This window comes from Hibiscus syriacus, unplaced genomic scaffold (assembly GCF_006381635.1).
Source record: "Hibiscus syriacus cultivar Baekdansim isolate YM2019G1 unplaced genomic scaffold, ASM638163v2 tig00110402_pilon, whole genome shotgun sequence".
NCBI classification, from domain to species: Eukaryota; Viridiplantae; Streptophyta; class Magnoliopsida; order Malvales; family Malvaceae; genus Hibiscus; species Hibiscus syriacus.
In genome coordinates this window covers 748,053-767,996 of record NW_024062722.1, presented here as the reverse complement: position 1 = coordinate 767,996, position 19,944 = coordinate 748,053, and the positions used below count along the sequence as shown (strand labels likewise).

Below are 19,944 nucleotides of genomic sequence, written 5' to 3'. Positions count from 1 at the left end.
CAGGGGGGGGGGGATGTTATCAATCGACTTAGTACGTTATGTGCCCACAGAAATGTGCGTTTGGAAATGGTTTAGGACTCGCTCTCACGAGGGATTGTCCTTTCTCCTCAAACGCTTGGAGCGTGTCAACTTTTGAGCGAACCAACAATATTAATATGGATTAATTACATGATTGATCACCTATATATGTGTTTTATCCATTTTCCTCACTGATTTCAAGAAACCATAATATATAGTCACTCATTTTTATTTAATAAGATATGGTCACTTTCGTTTTTATTTAACTAAGATGGGGTCATCACAGGCTAACTGTCTTTAACAGATTAGGTGATGTGGTATTTTAGCATAATCAAACATTTACTCCATGTTACTTACATATTCTCTCAATTTACTCATACTCTTAATTAATTAAAATAAATTTAGTCTTAATTTCAAAATATTTTAACTTAAAATGTACATATTAAATAAAATAATAATATTTTTAAATTAAGTTAATAATAAATATATTAACTTAAAATAAATATATTAAATTAAAATAAAGTTAATTCTCCAACCAAAAGATAACACATGGCATGACACACGGTACTAGTGACACATGGCATCATTCAATTGAAGGACTAAATTTATTTTAATTTATTAAACATAAGACTAAATTGAGAGAATATATAAATAACATAGACGGATGTGTGAATATACCAAAATATTTAACAACAGTTAATTCGTAGTGACCATATTTTAAGTAAATAAAAACGAAAGTGATCATCTATATTTTTTTGAAACTAATGAGGAAAAGTTGACAAAATACAAATATAAGTGATCAATCATGTAGTTAGCCCTTTTAATATTTAAATTTTGAGATGTATGATTAAATAATAATTTTTATTTTTATTATTTAGAATTTAAATTTTAACTTTTTTTGAAAGGTTTTATTAAATAGTCATTTTAGTCTTTATTATTGTATTGGAACATCATAGATCTAATATTTTATATTTAGAACACAAAAATATTTATTTTGGAGTATTCACAGTTTATTGGCTAATGACGGGACTATAATAAGTCGATCGAGTTTGAGTATTGTTGAGCTTAACTCAACTCGACTAGAAAATTAGAAATCTTAAAATTATCAAACTCAATTCGAACTTGAAATAAAAAAAACTGAGCTCGAATTCGAACCTAAATCATAAGTATTTTAAAGTTTTATACTATATTTAAAAACAACAACAACATATAAATGTTAATATTATTAATATCTTAATTTTGAGAAAAAAAATTGAATTGTTTACGAGCTTTTCGAGTCAAATATCAAGTAGCTCGCTTCGGCTCGTTAATAACTCAAGTTGAGTTTATTATATTCGAGTGTTGATCGAATTTTGACCGAGTCAAACTCATCTCGCAACTGATCTATCTTGTCTCATTTATATTCCTAGCTAATGATTTTCAACCCTAGAAGGATCATCATCCATAAAATAAAGTGTTTAGACCAAAATATTTTAAAAAAAATAAAAATAAGAATAATTATTTAATCATATATTAAAAATTATATTCTACCATTATACCTTAAATTTTGAAATGCTAACCGATGAAAATAAAACCCATCAAAGAATTTTGCTTTAAAGGAGATTCGCCGAAATGATACTATTTAAGCATTGTTTAAAATTAATGCTTAATACAAAAATAATTGTTTAAATAATATCTCGAAAAACGTTTTAATGCTTAAAGAATTTTTCGTTAAAAATATGTGTTTAAAGTTTTTTCTGTTACACTTATAGGTACATACCGTTAAAAAAATTGTTAAGCAACACATGTCACATCCAGATTTTTTTAAAATAAATATTATTTAAAAATATTTTTTTTAAATCTTGACATGACACGTGTCACTTAACTTTTGTTTTAACGGTGGACACCTAAAAGTGTAACGGAAAAAACTTTAAATACTTATTTTTATCGAAAAATTCTTTAAATACCAAAATTAATTTTAAGTATAGTTTAGGATTTATTTTTATATTAAGCCTAAAATTAAAGATATAATATTGTTTTGTACCGACGTAGAAATGTAGTAGTTTTGTTGAGCATTAACTCTGTTTGTAGCCAAAAACATGCTTTTTATTAGAGAAAATAATTTCAGTGACCAAAAATCTCAGATAATATACGATTTTGGCCAATTTTTTTGGGATTTGCGAAAATGACCAACAAAATCACAATGCGATCTCCACTATCGCAAATTCGCGTTGCATTTCGTGTTGCGATAGTTGAAAATCGCGTTGCGATTTTCCATTTCGCGTTGCTATAGTTGAAAATCGCGTTGCGATTTTCCATTTCGCGTTGCGATAGTCTACAGTCTGTAATGTCGTTGCGATTTTCCAAATTCGTTGCGATTTTCAATTATCGCAACGCGAATTTGCGATAGTGGAGATCGCAATGCGAATTAGAGATCGCATTGCGATTTTGTTGGTCATTTTCGCAAATCCAAAAAAAATTGATCAAAATCGTATATTATCTGGGATTTTTGGTCACTGATGTTATTTTCTCTTTTTATTATTATTACTTTTAGGCTTAATATAAAAACAAGTACCCAAAATATACACTTTTTTCATTTAGGTGCTTAAACTATTTTTTGTCAATTCAGATATTTAATATTTTTAATGTTATATTTTTAGATGTTTGGACCTTTACTGCTATTAAATTCTATCGTAAAATGACACGTATCGTATTTATAAAATTTTATATTTTTTAGAAAATAAAATTTTCAAAATTACCTAAATGTGATACATAACATCCATTAGGCCAAGACCTAAAAGTATAAAATTAGAAACGTTAGCAAGGACGGAGCTCCCTTAGGGTCCAAGGGGCCCCGACCCCTATTAAAATTTGTATTTTCAATATAATTTTGATTTAATAATATTTTGATTCATGTAAAAATAAATATTTAAATTTAAAAAATATAAAAAAAATATTAAATATTTAATCAAGTAGTGGTCGAACTAAAGAATGATAAGTATGTGTTCTCAATTTTTAGTCTAATTATAATTTAGGTCATTGTAAGTTTAAGTATTAGACAAATTAGAATTTATCTTGTGAATTTTGAGTTTTTTTATTATAAATTTAAGGTGAATACATGGTAGTATATGTATAAAGACTTTCAACTATTTGACAATGAACGCTCATACCCCTACATATGCAATGCTTGAACTCGGGAAGGATAACAACAACCCCCTTAATCACTAAGGTCGCTTATTCATGCTGTGTTTCGAGTTTAAATACCTAATATGTCTTTATATTTTTCTTAAATGATTTAATATTTTAACCCCTGTCAATATTTAATTTTAACTCTGTCCCTGAACGTTAGATACATGAATTAACCGAAAAAATTACATCTAAATATGAAAAACGTTATAGTTTAAGGTAAGCACTATATTTTTATATAATAAGCTCTACTTTAAAGGGAAAAAGATTGGTGCCCGCCTCACCGTTTCAAACAGTCTTATCTACCCTTTCTATCAAAAGTAAACAATAAGCCATGTTCGAAATGATGATGAATGTTTTGAGTGTAGATCCACCAATGTTATTAAAATCGGATTGGACCGGCCGGTTCGACCGGTTGAACCGTGAACCAGTGGCCTGTCCGGTCCGATTAACTCCCAAAACCGGATTAGCACAGAACCGGTAAAGAACCGGAAGAATTGGCTGAAAATCGGGAAAACCGGGGTGAATCGGCTAAAAACCGACAAACCGGTTTGAACCGCCGATTCACTTTTTTAAAAAAAAAAATTAAACCAAACAACGTCGTTTATTCAACGAGCCGAGTCAAATTCGAGTATTGCTGAGCTCGACTCGAACTCGAAAACTTTAAAAGTAAGCTCAACTCGACTCAAAAACTCACGAGCTAAAAATTATCAACTCGAAATATAATATTAAAACTTGAAATCGAAAAGGCTCGAACTCAAAAAAAAAAATTAAAAGTTCAATTAAAGCCTAAAATTTGAGCTCAATTGAAGCCTAAAATTTGAGCTCAATTGAAGCGAAAGAATAGTTCGCTTTGTGCTCACCAAAAGGCTCCATGATTTTGAATGTCAAATTACCTCTATTATTTATAGAAGTAAGTTGGGATGCTCTTCTATGTTTCTTAGCCATGTGGGATTATTTTTTTAAAACAATTAAACCAAATGACATCATTTGTTATGATTTTTTTAAACCCCAATTTTTTATTATTATAGTTATATAATTATATTTATTATTTAATATGTTTTACCTTAAATATTATGTTGTAGTTGATTTGAATCTTTTTGTTTCACTTGATTTTATGGTTTTTCATTTATACATGTTATGACTTGTGATATTTTTATACCTTTTAATATTGTAAACTTAAAAAAAGTGTTACATATATATTAATATTGCTTTGAATATTATGTAAAATTAAAAAAAAATATTATTTTATATAAAATCCGGTTCAACCGCGGTTGAACCCGGTTGAACCAATGAACCAGTACCTTCACCGGTTCAATGTTCGGTCTGATTTTGAAAACATTGAGATCCACTTATTTTTTTTTACCTTATTTTGTTTAAAATTTTGGGAGATTAACCTCAGTTATATATAACTACCCTACCATATTACATGAAGTATATATTTACAAGTATGTAAAGCATAATAATAACACAAAAAATCATACACTTTACATAATTCATAGAGTAGTATTTAAGCTTGACCCAATGTTTGAATTGTAGCTTTTTTTTAATTAATCACTGATATTTGATCTGTTGATCGACTAATCCAGATCGGGCACTACAGAGGCGAGGGCGACCCTCCCAACTCAGTTTGCTCTATTCGCAAACGTCATGATTCAAACCCCTAACCTTGCTTCAAGGACCTAGTGTCTCATTTCACTAGACCAATTGATTGTTGGTGAATTGTAGCTTTAAATGTGTACGAATCATGAATGTGAAATGGTGGCTAATAATTGAATGAATAATGATGATTTTCTAACATGTGATAATTTTGGAGTGATGATCCTTTGTCGTAATGTTTTTCCTTCCTTCTAAAGCACGAACCAAGCAATCTCCGTGTTAAATAAATTATTGTTATTCCTTGATGTTTCGGGTTTAAGAACCAAGAACGTCAAGGATGTAAGCATTCAATGTCAAATGGTTGAGAGTTATCTTTGAACATATTCTACCTTGTATTTATCTCGGATTATTAAAAAAAACTTGGGAACAGACTATCAAAATTACCTACAATTTGGTAAATTCAGCACCTATACACCACCAGTTTAGCCAAAAAGCAACACTTAAAAGAATAGAATGATACATGCACAAAGTTCTGATATAATGAACACAAGCTCTGCAAATCTCACCAGTGTTTTCACTCCTTTTTCGATTTGCACAGAGCTCTCTTCCTCTGACCGAGCATATAACGGTACAGGTGAGGACTACCTGCAACAACAACAACAATGGTCCCTTTGAATAAGCATGAAGAACTAAGCAGGTAATCAATCAAGCTGAGATGAAATGCTAAATGAGGAATGCTTAGTTCATACCTGGACATAGATTCCAAGGGCAATAACCGCGGCATAGAAGTAATCGAAGGAGAGATTCCACTTGTTCGGCATTCTTATGCAATACTTCTCGGAAGCCTGCAGATACACCGGTTTTACGTTATTCAAATGCCAAAAAACCCGAGGTGAGGGGAATTCAAGAAATGACGTATTGTATCTGAACATCCATCCTCTACTCTTTAAAACATTTCTAAGTGTATTTGGTCATACAACAACAAAAAACCACATGGCAGCTATCAACAAGAATGTGCTGAATTATAACACGGCTGATTGGAAGTATTCGCGTACAAAACATAAGCAGTGATACATTACCTTGATATATGGCAAGGCAAAATAGATCAGACCAACTTCACTGCTGATGCCAGTTGGATACAAAACCAAGAACGTGCTATACCTGTTCGGAGAAATCAAATATCAGCAAAATGAACGCCAAGGATCCAACAAATCCACTTAACTAAAACAGAACACATGTATTATTTACCTAAGCCACAAATGCCAAGAAGGTGCAGAACCAAAGGCTTCCTTCAGGCCAAAGAATGAATAGCGAATAATCTGCAATTACAAGGAATTTATGGAAAGTAATTTGCGTGTGACATCCATGTCTATAAAAGAAATGCCCTTTGGCATCATCAATGTAGAGAGAAACATTAGCTCTGATGAAATGATGGCATGATACGAAAAACGATAACATGCATCAATGCTAAGTTTCAAACTATGTTATTCGAACTCGAGTATAAATGTTGGATATATGTGTACTTCAAGGGAAAATGAGGGGCGAGAGCTTTAAACACGAGATAGACACAAATTATTAGGTTTCTTGCTTCAGCGAAAGTAAAATCAGACGATCAGAAGCAAGCTCTCAATCCCAATTAGAAATAACAGTCTAAGTAATCAACTTGACCAAACAATATGCTCCAGATAATGAAAACAAAAGAAGATCGCAAATGGTAAAACCCTTCCGCATTATTATACTTTGAATACTAAGAAAAGGATCTCAAACAAAATAAAAGCATGATCAACAAATGCAGAGTGATATATTCACCAGTTTCAACTCTAGATTATCCCCAATTACAGCTTCTTAATATTAACCATAAATTTGAAGGAAAACAGCTTAATTCAGTTAATTTTACCTCTAATGGCCCAGCTGATGACCAGTGAAGTAACAAGAACGTTTGTTCGAATCTGCAAATCACGAGAATCCTCTAACTTCAACTGAAAATTAAGATAAAAAAACATACAGACGGTAAATTTATATTTTCTTTTTGTTACCTCAGGAAAACTCCATAAAATTACCCAAGTTAAATACAATCTATCCTATTTGTGGCAGAGTTGACGACACTGGAGACCTAACTAAACGTGTAGACACTACACCATTTTCGTCTGGGATTTATTATCACATTATAGTATAATATTTTTTAAAATATATATTATATAGTTTTTGAAAATAAATTATTTTGAGAATATAATATATATATATATAATTTTTGAATATATATATAATATATTTTAAAATATATTATACAATTTTTTAAAATATATAATATATAGTTTCAATATATAGTTTTTGAAAACATATTATATTATTATTATTATTATGTTTTATTTTTATTATATATTTTTTATTTTCTATTTTTAATTTCAGGTTCAATCAAATAAAAGTTCAGGTCAAAGAGTTCAAGTCCGAAACGTCCAATCCAACAGAGGTAATGGTCCAAGTCTAAGAAGCAGGCCCACACCTGATGATCCTGACCCCGCAAATCGGGTTAGATGACAAGCCAGGCAATCCAACAGAAAACAAGCCAGTCAAGACTGCCAAAAAGCCCAAAATGTCTAACCCAACACTTTAGGGTTTCCAAAGATAGCAACAACATCGCACAACAAGGAACCCTTAGATCAGGGCACGAATATACGGTTAAGATCCTAAATAGCTAGGGTTACAAAACCCTAGATTTTAAGCTAATCATGAAGGGATGTCTTAGGTGCGGCAACCTGAATATACAACTAAGAAAAAACGCTACAAAAATTGTTAATATTTTTTAAACATTCCGGTAAAACGCTACCTAAAACATTATTTTTATATTGGAAATGTTAATATTGGGCGCTACCCAAAATATTTAACATTTCCGGTAAAATACTACCTAAAATATTATTATTTTTCTACCATAAATATTAATATTAGGTTATATCGAAAATTAGTTAGCGAAATTAACATTTTCGGTAAAAAAAATAATGTTTCAGGTAGCGTTTTACCGAAAATGTTAAAAAATATTAACATTTCCGATATATATTGAAATTGTCGTACAGTAGAACTACCCCAACCATGAACCGTTGGATTTGGCCAAATGATCCAACGACCCATACTCTGTCATAATATTCCAAAAAACATTAAGGGTTCCTTGAGGGTCACCAGAACGCGAGTGAAAAATCTCGCGCCGGCGAAAAAGGAAAGAATCATCCTCTCGGTGATTTTACATCTAACTAAATCGCATCAAGATAAGCGAATCGGACCAAAAATGGCAACCAAAATAGCAAATAGAAATAATCAAGGGAGAATAATCCCTTATCCTCGAATCAAGTCATAATCATGAATCAACCCAAAATAAAGGGAAACACGAGCATGCATGGCAACTATCGTCACAATCAAACAAGAATCAAATCAAAAAAGAATCAAGCCACGAACGGATCCTGCTGACCACGTGACTAAGAAGAGAAAACAGAATCATTTTGGTTTAGGAAACAAGCATCCGAGCACTATATAAACGAGCTGCAAAAAAGTCATCTCACTTGACTTTTTTGCCAAGGGGAGTCATCCAAAACCGACTATATTTTGCCTTAACTCAGCGGTGATGAACCATTTTCCAGTAAAATATTTTCAAATTTAGTCTGAACTTCACGACGAAGGATATTAGGTTCGAAAACCAATTCAAAATTGATTGCGCTCTAGCTTAACTTAGTGGCGATGAGCTAGTTTCCAGTCAAAGTTTTTAGGCCAATTCTCAACTTCACAACGATGAATTCTTGCCCCATAAACACATCTAGAACCAGTTGTATGTTGGCTTAACTCAACGGCGAGAAGCCATCTTTCAATCAATTTTTTTTGAAGTCAATATCAACTCCACAACAGAGGATATTGGGTTCGAAAACTAATTCATAATCGATTGTAATCTAGCTTAACTCACCAACGAAGAGTTAGTTTCCAGTCAAAGTTTTTAGGCCAAGTCTCAACTTCACGACGGGGGATTCTTGACCCAAAAATGCTCTAAAATCGAATGTGTTTTGGCAGTAAAGAGCAGTAAAGAGCCATCTTTTAATCAAATCTTTTTGAAGTCAATCTCAACTCCACGATAGAGGATATTTAGTTCGAAAACCAACCCAGAATCGACTGCATTCTAGCTTAACTCAGGGAAAAGGAGCTAGTTTATAGTCAAATTTTTTAGGCCAAGTCTCAACTTCACGACGTAAGATTCTTAACAAAGAAATGCATCTAGAATCGACTGCATTTTGGTTTAACTCAGCGGCGAGGAGTCATCTTCCCGTCAAATCTTTTCGAAGTCAGTTTAACTCCACAACAGAGGATATTAGGTTTGAAAGTCAATTGAGACTCTACTGCAGTCTAGCTTAACTCAGCAGCGATGAGCTAATTTCCAATTGAAATTTTCAGGCCAAGTTTCAACTTCACGACTAAGGATTCTTGACCACAAAACACATCCAAAAATCGATTATAATTTGGCTTAACTCAGTAACGAGGAGCCATCTTCCAAAGTCAGATTTCAACTCCACAACAGATGATATCCGACCTAAAGAACAATCATCTACAACTTCGACTTAGATTTCAACTTCGTGACAAAGTATATCGAGTTCGAAGAAATCTCACTTCAATAGAAGTTCATTTTCCTGAGGAAAAATTATACGTCTCAACATCAGAAGAGCAAGCTCGCTTTTGGAATCCCTCTATTTTAAGAACCGGATAAAAATTTGTGTCATTTTATCTTTGTCATATTCTCGTTACATAACAATGTACAAAGAGGGATAGTTATAGATATTCATTTTTGTCCGATGTTTATTATCACATTTGTGTATATTATAGTATAATATTTTTAAATATATATATATATATATATATATATATTAGTTTTTGAAAACAAATAATTTTGAGAATAATATATATATATATATATATATAGTTTTTAAAAATATATTATATAATACATATATTATTATTATTATTATCATGTTTTATTTTTTATTATTAAATTTTTTCTTTTCTATTTTTAATTTCAGGTTCGATCAAATAAAAGTCCATGGCCAAAGAGTTCAAGTCTGAAACGTCCAGTCCAACAGAGGTAATGGTCCAAGTCCAAGAATAAGGCCCACACCCGATGAGCCTGCCCCAGAAAATCGGGTTAGATGACAATCCAGGCGGTCCAACAGAAAATAAACCAGCTAGGACTGCCAATAAGCCCAAGGTGCCTGACCTAGTATTTTAGGGTTTTTAAAGACAACAATAGCGCCACACAACAATGAACCCTTGGATCAGGGCACGAATAGACAGCCGAGATCCCAAATAGCTATGGTTACAAAACCCTAGATTTTAAGTCACATAGCACGGCCAACCATGAACCATTGGATTTGGCAAAATGATCCTGCGACCCATACTCCGTCAGAACATTCCAGAAAACATTAAAGGTTCCTCGAGGGTCACCAGAAGGCGCGTGAAAAACCATGTGTCGGAGAAAAGGGAAAGAATCATCCTCCTAGTGATTTCACATTGAATTAAATTGCACCAAAATAAGCGATGGGTCAAAAAATGGCAACCAAAACAAGAAATAGCAAGAATCAAGGGAGAATAATCCCTCGTCCTCGAATCAAGTCATAATCACGAGTCAACCTAAAATAAAAGGAAACACGAGCATGCATAGCAACCATCGTCACAACTCAAACAATAATCGAATCAAAAAAGAAACAAGTCACCAACGGATCCCCGTGACCACGGGACTAAGAAAGGAAAATATAATCATTTTGATTTAGGGAACAAGCATCCGAACACTACATAAACGACCTGTAAAAACAAAGGGGATAAGTTTTCGAAACAAAGAAAACACCAAAAAAAAAAGAAGAGTGGGAAGGTTACTTAGCTTACCGAGAGAGAAGTGAAGACCATCGAAGCAACGAAAGGGCTTTGGAGAAGTCTAAAAGTCATCGAAAAATGGTAAGTGCCGAAGGGATTTTCTTCAGATCTACGGCGTTGGGGGTTTTCTCGTGATTTTTGAGGTTTTATTTTGGCTTCAGGGTCATGAGAGGAGTGATTTGGGTGGTAGTTTTAGGTTTTCTACCACCACGGGTGGTAGCCAGAGTGGTGGTGATGAGGTGGCCAAGGGACTATTCAGCCGGAGAAGAAGTGTGTTTAAAGAGCTTTGGGAATTTGTTTCTTGTGAGAATGAAGAGAAAATGAGGGGAAAATAGAAAATGGGGGCAATTTATGGGGAGGACTTGTGAGTAATTACAATATTTTTAAATTATTTATTCAGTCCCTCTCATTTGAAGCATAATTTATTTCAGTCATTGCTGGTAATTTTGCCCCTGAATTTTGATTTAATTCAATTTAATCCTTTTTTGCTTATTTATTTCCTTTAAATTATTGTATTAACCCTTTTTTCAGCATTATTTATTTATTTTAATGATAATTTTTTTAAAAATTGTTTCATTTCTTTTTAATACAAAAAAATGGTTCTCAAATAACCAAAAAAAAAAGTTTCTAAACTATATGCTTATTCTCAAATAGGTATCTAAACTTTTTTTTTTGACTCATTTAGATGCATAACACTATAAACCTTACCACTTTAGGGTCAAATAGTATTTTTTTATGAAACGAATATCAAATTGTATTTAGAAGGTCAAACATGAATAAATTTTAAATTTTAGGGTCAAATAGTCATTGATAAAATGATCGATAGTGATTGGCATTGATCGATGATGATAGTGATTAGAGACAGTTGATAATGAGAGACTTTCATTGAATTCAGAAATCGAATTAATATTTTGTCTAAAATTTAGTGATCAAAGTGATATTCCATCTAAAGTTTATAGTTAAATTAATATTATATTTAAAGTTTAGAATATAATTTAAAAATCAATTTTATCATATCATCAAATTAACATAGATTAATAATTCAATTAATAGAAGGCAGATTACATAAGATATTATAAACTTTAGGCGTTATATTATTTATACCACAATACTTTAAATTTTGTCAATTATAACATCGAACTTTTATTTTTGATTCAGTTGTACCACTAAATCGTTAAATCATTAGTGACAAAATAACGTGGTTGATGGCCATTGACGTAGACACCTCACCAAAATGATGTCATTTTGATTCGACTGTTAATGATTTAATATTCCAGTGATATAATTGAAACCAAAATCAAAGCTTAGTGTATAATTAGTAATATTGGTAGTTCAAAGATATAAAGATATAACACCTAAAATTCAGTAGTATGTAGTGTAGTTTAGTCATTAATATAATATCAAACTAAATTTTATCGTGACTTTAACCTAAATATATGAACTTTTAACTTCGATTTCTGACAAAATTAAAAGAATACAGAGATCAAATTATAATATATATATCATAACTTTCATATACATGAATTTGAATAAAGATGGATTCATGAGATATTAGGAATAAACACTTTTAAATTTTAAAATTTTATATAATATTTTTACGAGAACGAATATGAATCGATCAAACGATCGTATAAGAGATACTTCAATTATCTTCTTGGACATGTGATTAAGTTAAGGTGATTACAAAGTAGTATCAGTTCTAAATACTCTCAACTATTTGACAATGAACGTTCAATCAACATGTTGCAGCTGCCGGTGCTCGAACTCCTCTAAGAACAACAACAATTTTTTTAACTACTGAGGTAATTTGGATCGATAAGAAATAGTGTAGGCCTCGTATTAGTACATGAATCTAAACAAAGATGGATTGATAAAAATGTTGGAGAACGATCGTATTTTTGAATTTTAAATTTTTACATAAATTTAAATACTTTTCTATTTTTATATTAAATTTTTTTATATTAGACTTAATAAAAACTGTTTAGATTATGTTTAAAATTGATTTTTGGTATGTAAAGATTTTTTTTAAAACATGTGTAATATTTTATTCCTTACACTTTTAAGTACGTATCGTTAAGAAAATTGTGTCATGTTTATTTTTTTATTTTTCTATAAAACAAAATATTATTTAAAATATATTTTTAAAATAATCTGAACATGCCAAATGTCGCTCAACAGTTTTTTTAACTATAGATAACTAAAACTGTAACAAAAAAATATTATATATCTATTTTTAATGAAAATTCTTTAAACACACATAATTAATTTTAAATATAATTTAGATAATTATTTTTATATTAAACATTTATAGTATTGTATTTTTTAATATAAATTCTTAAATATTTACACCAACATATAGGGATAGGTATGAGAATATGAGAAAATGGATAGAAAATTTAAACTTAAGGGGGTGAACTAAAATTTTAGGGGCGAAACAAATTTTTAATAGTAAATACATAGGAACATTTTAAAATATATGGTAATTTTAAATTTTCAGAAGGGGCGACTGCCCCCACCCGCCCCCTCAGTCCATCCCTGCATGATACCCGAAACCAATGGCTTCCATCCCGATCAGTTTGATTTTTTTACGAATTTGGGTTTGGGTCTGATTTTTTAAAGGTTATGTTCGGGTCGAGTCGAGTTTGATTTTAGAGTGAAAATTACCCAATCCGACCAAAAATAATAATTTTATCTTATATATTTACGGATAATTACAGTACATCCCTCTATATATTATTTTCTTTCAATTAAATTTTAATTTTATTGAATAAAAATAATATTTTTTTAATAAATATATTATTTGGGGTAAAATCAGGTCAAATTTAGATTTTATCTCAAAAAATCATATCGGGTAAAATGTATCTTTTTTGAATCAATTTTCGGATTATATGGTTAAACCGAAAATCTGACCTGACCCGAATCGAATCATCCCTACCTACGTAAGATCCTTTTTTCCGAATACTTTAAATGCTAGCATCGGTGCTGCCATCTAATCGCATTATCATCACAATCCACCGATAAAGATGAAAACTTTAATCAAAAGTTTCACAAAATCCCCCACCGCACCTAACGGTCTAATTTTTGTCTCAATCCTTTAAAACAAAGACGTGTGAAAATATATAAATACACTTTCCACTGTGTTTTCCCAGGAGCATATTTGTTTTCACGGGACATCGAGAAAAAAGGGGTACACTTTCTCATAATCAAAGCTTTACAGGTGTCCAAGGTGTCCAAGTGAGACGCCCTCAAATAAGGCCAGAACATAAGAGAAGCAATGATTTGAGTGATTCGTGTAATGTTGTGTGCTTGAGTTGAGCTTCTTCTTCTTTTCGGAGGTTGATTGCATTTTTGTTTTAACGTTGCTTGTTTGAGTAAAATCCAACAAAGAAGGTTTAAAAAAAAAGAAACTAGGAAAGGGTTCATTTTGGAGATCTGGGTTTTGTTTTTCAGCTTCAAGAGAAAGTTGATGAGATTAAATTACCAGAAGAATTGTTGTGAGCCTCTTGTAAGAGCAATGTTTAGGCTATCTATGTTGCTTTCCCAACTTATTTTTCTTTTTTTTTTTCAACCATGCTTCCCCTTCTACATTCTCGGTATGTTTCTATATCTATGTTTTTTTTGCTGAATTTTTCTCATTTTTCTTTAAAAATAAAGAAAATCAAAATGAGTTATGGGTTCCTGTAGAATTCATGGGGAAAAAACTGAGAAGTTTGAAGTTGTTCATGAAAATTTTGCAAATTACTAAAAATGGAAAGTTTGGATTAGTTTGAGTTTCTTTTGCCGACAGAGGTTTGTGGCTAAGTGGCAAGCTTATGCATCTAAAATTATGCCAATCCTGGCATTATTCTCTCGGTGGCAATATTTAGTTAATTTGCTTTTACTGGAAAATTTTTAATTATGCTAATGAATTATTCAAGTTTTCTTCAGTTTATGTAATTTTCATTTAGTTTTTCCAGTTTTCCAATTCTTTTGATCAATAAAATATACCAGCACACTAATTCACAAGAAATCTGATCTTATTTTGCTCCTTCAGTCAAATGGTAATGGAGTTTTTCATTGATTATGAGTGTTGACAAATGAAATGATCATAATTTGCTCCTTGGGGGAAGGAAATGAACTTAAACTAGCTGGTTGTTATATTTTTCATTGGTTAGGAAAGGAAATTGATTAACTATGTCCTTTGAGCTTCGTTGCAGGAGTGGAATGTTCTTAAACCTCGACATTTACCTTTACTCCGGAGTGCCTTACAGCGTGAAAGTGTAAGTCAACCGGCGCCGGCATCCGCGCCTGTTTGTGCTTGCACGTGCATATGTTGTGATTTCCCCTTTTTCTGACTTGTAATTTTACTGTTTCATTTGTTTCTGCATTCAGTTTAATGGAGAGGAATCTGATCTGTGGGCACCCTTGGCTGACCAAGGGTGGAGACCATGTCTTGCATCCGTAAATGCCCCTCGTGAGTGATTAGCATCGAGATTTTTTTGAGTTCGTTTCTTCATATTGTTAGTGATTGTGTTACACTTTGTTTGCTTTGTGCAGCAGTGTCACAGAAATCAGAAGGATATCTCCAGGTATTTCTTGATGGGGGACTCAACCAACAAAGAATGGGGGTAGGTTTTCGTTTTACATGCTTAGAGGAGACTAGAATTACGAAACATTCGAATTGTTCAAGTTCTCTCGATTCTATAGTTTAGGAAGTAAGATATAATGGTTCCTGTTTCTGTAGATATGCGATGCTGTCGCCGTTGCTAAAATACTGAATGCAACTCTTGTGATCCCGCATCTCGAAGTGAATCCTGTCTGGCAAGATTCAAGGTACCTTGTGGGGAAGGAAGTTATCTTTCACATTGCTCGTGCCGATGGGATATGTCTAGTTTTTGCCTACGTTTTAAGGAGGCATTTTTCTGAAGTACTTATTTTCTCTGCAGCTCATTCATGGATATATTTGATGTGGAGCACTTTATTAATGTATTGAAGGATGACATACCAATAGTCAAAGAGCTGCCTGAAGAACTCTCGTGGAGCACAAGGGAGTATTATGCCACTGCTATTCGAGCCACCAGAGTTAAAAGAGCACCCGTTCATGCATCTGCAAACTGGTATCTTGAGAATGTCTTGCCCGTACTGCAGAGGTTGGTCGCAGCTCAAACTGTTTGATTTCTAATACGCGATTTAGTTGCTTTAAAAGTTTTGGTCCTAAGAACCCGTTAAATGTCTGCTCGTCATGGAACATTATATAATATATACACATGCCCTGTCTGATTTGTTCTCCCCATCTCCGGTTTAGTACATTTTCCAATTTGAGTGATCTAGTAAACATGTCCTATTCTGTACAGTTATGGGATCGCTGCAATTTCTCCGTTCTCTCACCGTTTGACATTTGACAACCTGCCGAGTGAGATCCAGCAACTACGTTGTAAAGTCAATTTTAAAGCGCTCGTTTTTGTTCCGCACATTAGAGCACTTGGAGATGCCCTTGTCCATCGCCTAAGGTATCCCAAGGCTCAAAGTCAAGCAATTAGCACTGACCATCTCCGGGAGACCTCTCATCTAAATGATGAACAAAAGCCACAAAAGTTTGTTGTATTACACCTTCGATTTGACAAGGTATAACCCCATTATACTGTACATTAAGTTCCTTGTTGTAACCTGGTGGCTGAAATTTATATATATAGGCGTTAATTCGAAATATTATCGAGCATATTCTGATATAAAAACCATTAATGTTTACTGAAGTATCCATGGAAAAAATGAGATAGCCATGATGTGAAAGTATTGTGGTTTACATTCACATTAGTAACACCCTTTGTATACTAGACATTGGTGGTCTGCGAATTTTTCACGAATGGCTCTCTCTTTTTTGGACTGTCACTTGTTTTGTCACTTACCTTTAGTATGTGCAGGATATGGCTGCACATTCGGCATGTGATTTTGGTGGGGGTAAAGCTGAAAAATTGGCTCTGGCCAAGTATCGGCAAACGATTTGGCAAGGAAGGGTTCTCAATTCGCGGTTTACCGATAAAGAGTTGAGAAGTCAGGGACGCTGCCCGTTGACTCCTGAAGAAATCGGATTGCTTCTAGGAGCTTTAGGTTTCGGCAATAATACCCGTCTTTATCTTGCCTCCCACAAGGTAGGTTGTTTTTATGAAATTCGGCTTTCCATCTCAACTTGTTCAAAATATACTGTCTGCTACTTTGGTTTTTCAACAATTTATTAATCGAATGGCAATGTATTGCAGGTATATGGAGGGGAAGCTAGGATCTCCACACTACAAGAGCTGTTTCCATTGATGGAAGACAAAAAGAGCCTCGCCTCTTCGGAGGAAAGGGTCAGTATAAAAGGAAAGGCGTCGTTGTTAGCTGCCGTCGATTACTATGTTGGTATGCATAGTGACATTTTTATCTCTGCTTCTCCCGGGAATATGCATAATGCTTTGGTGAGTGTTTCTGATTAATACAGTAGTCATAGAATATGCAACATGCTTTGGTGAATATAAATTGGTGGAACACACGCGTACGCCAACAGAAATAGACACCGTAAAGTCTAAAAGCACCGCAGTTTTACGAGAGAAGTATGCGTACGAGGCTGCTACTAGATGAGAGTTGCAGTCTCGGTGCTTTTAGTCCTTTACGGTGTTTGTCTACCTTCTGGATAGTTAATTATATGCATACGAGGCCGGTAATAGATGAGAGTTGCAATGATGCAAACAGGTGGGACATCGAACTTTCGAGAACACGAAGACCATAAGGCCAAATATGGGACTGTTGGGGCCACTCTTCCTTGACAAAAACATCAGTTGGCCGGAATTCCGTCAGGCGGTGGTGGAAGGGCATCAAAACAGACACGGGCAACTCAGGTTAAGGAAACCAAAGCAGTCCATATATACATATCCGGCTCCTGATTGCATGTGCCATGCTTAAGCCCTACAGGTTACTAAAAGATATGCTCAAGGAAGCCAAACTACCTTTAACATTGGCATCTTAAATAAACAGCATGAATCTGGAAAATGATTTTCGTAAAATAAATTATGCTGGAAAATGATTTTTGCACCAAAATAAATAGTTGTGGGCTGTGTACTGTATTGAGAGTTGACATATTTTTATATAATCAATTGATTTTAGCGTTATTATTAATAATATATGGTGACAGGTTGCACCATTTTTGCATAAATTAACAAGGGTAAGTACAAATGCAGTCGGCGGTCCCTGTAGCTTCATCCCCAAACTTATTGATACAAGCATGCATGCAAAGGTCGCCATAGCAATGTGTCCCACTCGAACCTATATCTACATCACATGATTTCCCAGTGGCTTCTTTTCCTGTATGAATTCAAATCTCATCAGTCTTGCATGTATTATTCGTTTTATCAACAATAAAAATAAATTAATACCGCAACAAATACAAAATTTTATGTTAGAGACATAATTTTTTAAAAAGATATACAGAAAAATTATAGAAAACAAAGTTATTGTAATTTCCGAAATTAAAAAAATTAATAAAAAAATATAAAATATATCTAAAATATATAAAAATTTAAATTTTCAAAAGATACGATCGATCTCAATACTCCCTCGGTTCATTCATGCAGGAATGCTAAGCCTTTATGGGTAAGTGCATCCTTATTATTTAGGATAAAATGTGAAATTTAGTTTAATATATTAAAGAAAAATGAAAAAATTGTATCCTCATTATTTTTTAAAATAATATTAAAATTTTGGACTCTATTCTTAAATTTTTAGATCCGTCACTGTAATGTATATCAATAATATATATATATATATATATTTTAAAAAAGAGGGTAAGTTATATGTAGGTATAAGCTAATAATAAAATAAAATAAATTGATTATTTTTGCACCTGCAGAAAAAAGAATAATGAGCATGAAAATAGCATAGACTGAGAAACTCTTCATCCTTTTCTTTTATATTTGGCCTTTTGTAAATATGGTACCTCAACATGCAAATTCTCTTGAATTTATAAGTGGGTGAGATGATAAGTTGTGGAGAATTTGTCTTTGAATACTCCAATTCTTTTTAATTTGTTACCTTTTTTACATGAAGATTGTTTCCATATTATTATTACCATATAAGAGAATTGCAGGAGATTTCCAAATTCTCTTTAATTCTTTCATTACTTACCAAATAAAGATTAATTCCTTTTTTTTATTATTAATTTAAGAGTTATTTGTGTCAAATATCTTCAAATCACGACTCTCGTTTTAAGCTACTGAAAAACCATCGAGAATCATAAATTAGAGTCGAGCGTCACGAGAAACTATCCACGAGTGCAAATCTAATATCAAAATTCAATTCGAGAGTTCATAGCAGGGAAAATCAATATGACACTACAATAAAACAGGTATATAGCGGCATTTGTCGCAGCGTTTTCAAAGCAAACGCCGCTAAATTTATGTATATCGCGACGTTTATATCCAAAACGCCACTAAATGGTAACATAAACGGCGTTTTTCAACAAACGCCGCTAGAACTCGTACTTTATGGCATTTATTTGAATAACACCGCTACATATAAGTACTTTAGTGGCGTTTTTAAACAAACGTCGCCACATAATCTTTCTTTAGTGGTGTTTTTAAACAAACGCCGCCATAGAATTGTTCTTTAGTGGCGTTTTAAAACAAATGCCGCAATAGAGTACATATATCGTGGTGTTTTTAGACAACCGCCGCAACAAATTGGTATTGTAATGGCTTTTTTTACACAAACGCCATAATAGGTTTAATATATAGTGACATTTTTGAACAAACGCCGCTACAGACTTGTACCTTAGTGGTTTTTTTAGAAATCGCTGCAAAAGTTTTCATATATAGTGACATTTTTAAACAAATGCCGCAACATAATTATACCTTAGTGGCGTTTTTTAGAAAATACCACTATAAAATGATAAATAATGGCGTTTGTGTCTACAAATGCCGCAACCTTTAATAAAACCCTAACATCTTTCGGCGCAATAAAAAACATATCTTTGAAACAACAAATCCTCAATTCTTTCGTTCTTCTCTCACAGTCTCACTTTCATTACCAGAGAGGTTTTGTCATTTGCTTGGGTTAATGCTTTTTAATCTCCTTAACCTTCTCTCACTTTCATGCTCAACATCTTCACCTTCTCTTGCTATTCCGATATGGTAAGTTCTTAGATGCCTTGAATTCTATCGGTATTCCTTATTTTTATTGTTTGCTAGAGCTTGGATGATGCTTTTTAATTTCCTTTATTTAGTTTTAAGTTTGTATTAGCGCCCAAAATTTTGAATT

General features: G+C 32.7%; 2 protein-coding genes across 2 annotated transcripts; one reads left to right on the top strand and one right to left on the bottom strand.

The window, feature by feature from the left end:
- Positions 1–5,255: 5,255 nt before the first annotated feature.
- LOC120123707 (very-long-chain (3R)-3-hydroxyacyl-CoA dehydratase PASTICCINO 2A-like) lies at positions 5,256–6,107 on the bottom strand (the record flags this gene model as incomplete). Its single annotated transcript, XM_039142531.1, has 4 exons — positions 5,256–5,430; positions 5,534–5,627; positions 5,862–5,943; positions 6,031–6,107. Coding segments are annotated over 4 exons (327 nt in total), but the record flags the coding sequence as incomplete, so codon positions are not given.
- Positions 6,108–9,850: 3,743 nt separating this feature from the next.
- Positions 9,851–17,639, top strand: LOC120123705 (O-fucosyltransferase 39-like). The gene is made up of 12 exons (XM_039142530.1): positions 9,851–9,892; positions 10,839–10,947; positions 14,188–14,270; positions 14,874–14,936; positions 15,049–15,130; positions 15,214–15,284; positions 15,401–15,489; positions 15,603–15,806; positions 16,011–16,281; positions 16,578–16,805; positions 16,914–17,111; positions 17,386–17,639. The coding sequence occupies exons 1-12, from the start codon at positions 9,851–9,853 to the stop codon at positions 17,593–17,595; spliced, it is 1,650 nt and encodes a 549-aa protein (XP_038998461.1). The 3' UTR covers positions 17,596–17,639.
- The last annotated feature ends 2,305 nt before the right edge of the window (positions 17,640–19,944 follow it).

Coding starts and splice junctions, on each gene's coding strand:
- LOC120123705 (XM_039142530.1), top strand. CDS start 9,851: ATGGCCAAAGAGTTCAAGTCTGAAACGTCCAGTCCAACAGAG. Junction 9,893..10,838: donor AAACGTCCAGTCCAACAGAG/GTAATGGTCCAA, acceptor TTTTGGCTTCAG/GGTCATGAGAGGAGTGATTT. Junction 15,285..15,400: donor TCAACCAACAAAGAATGGGG/GTAGGTTTTCGT, acceptor CTGTTTCTGTAG/ATATGCGATGCTGTCGCCGT.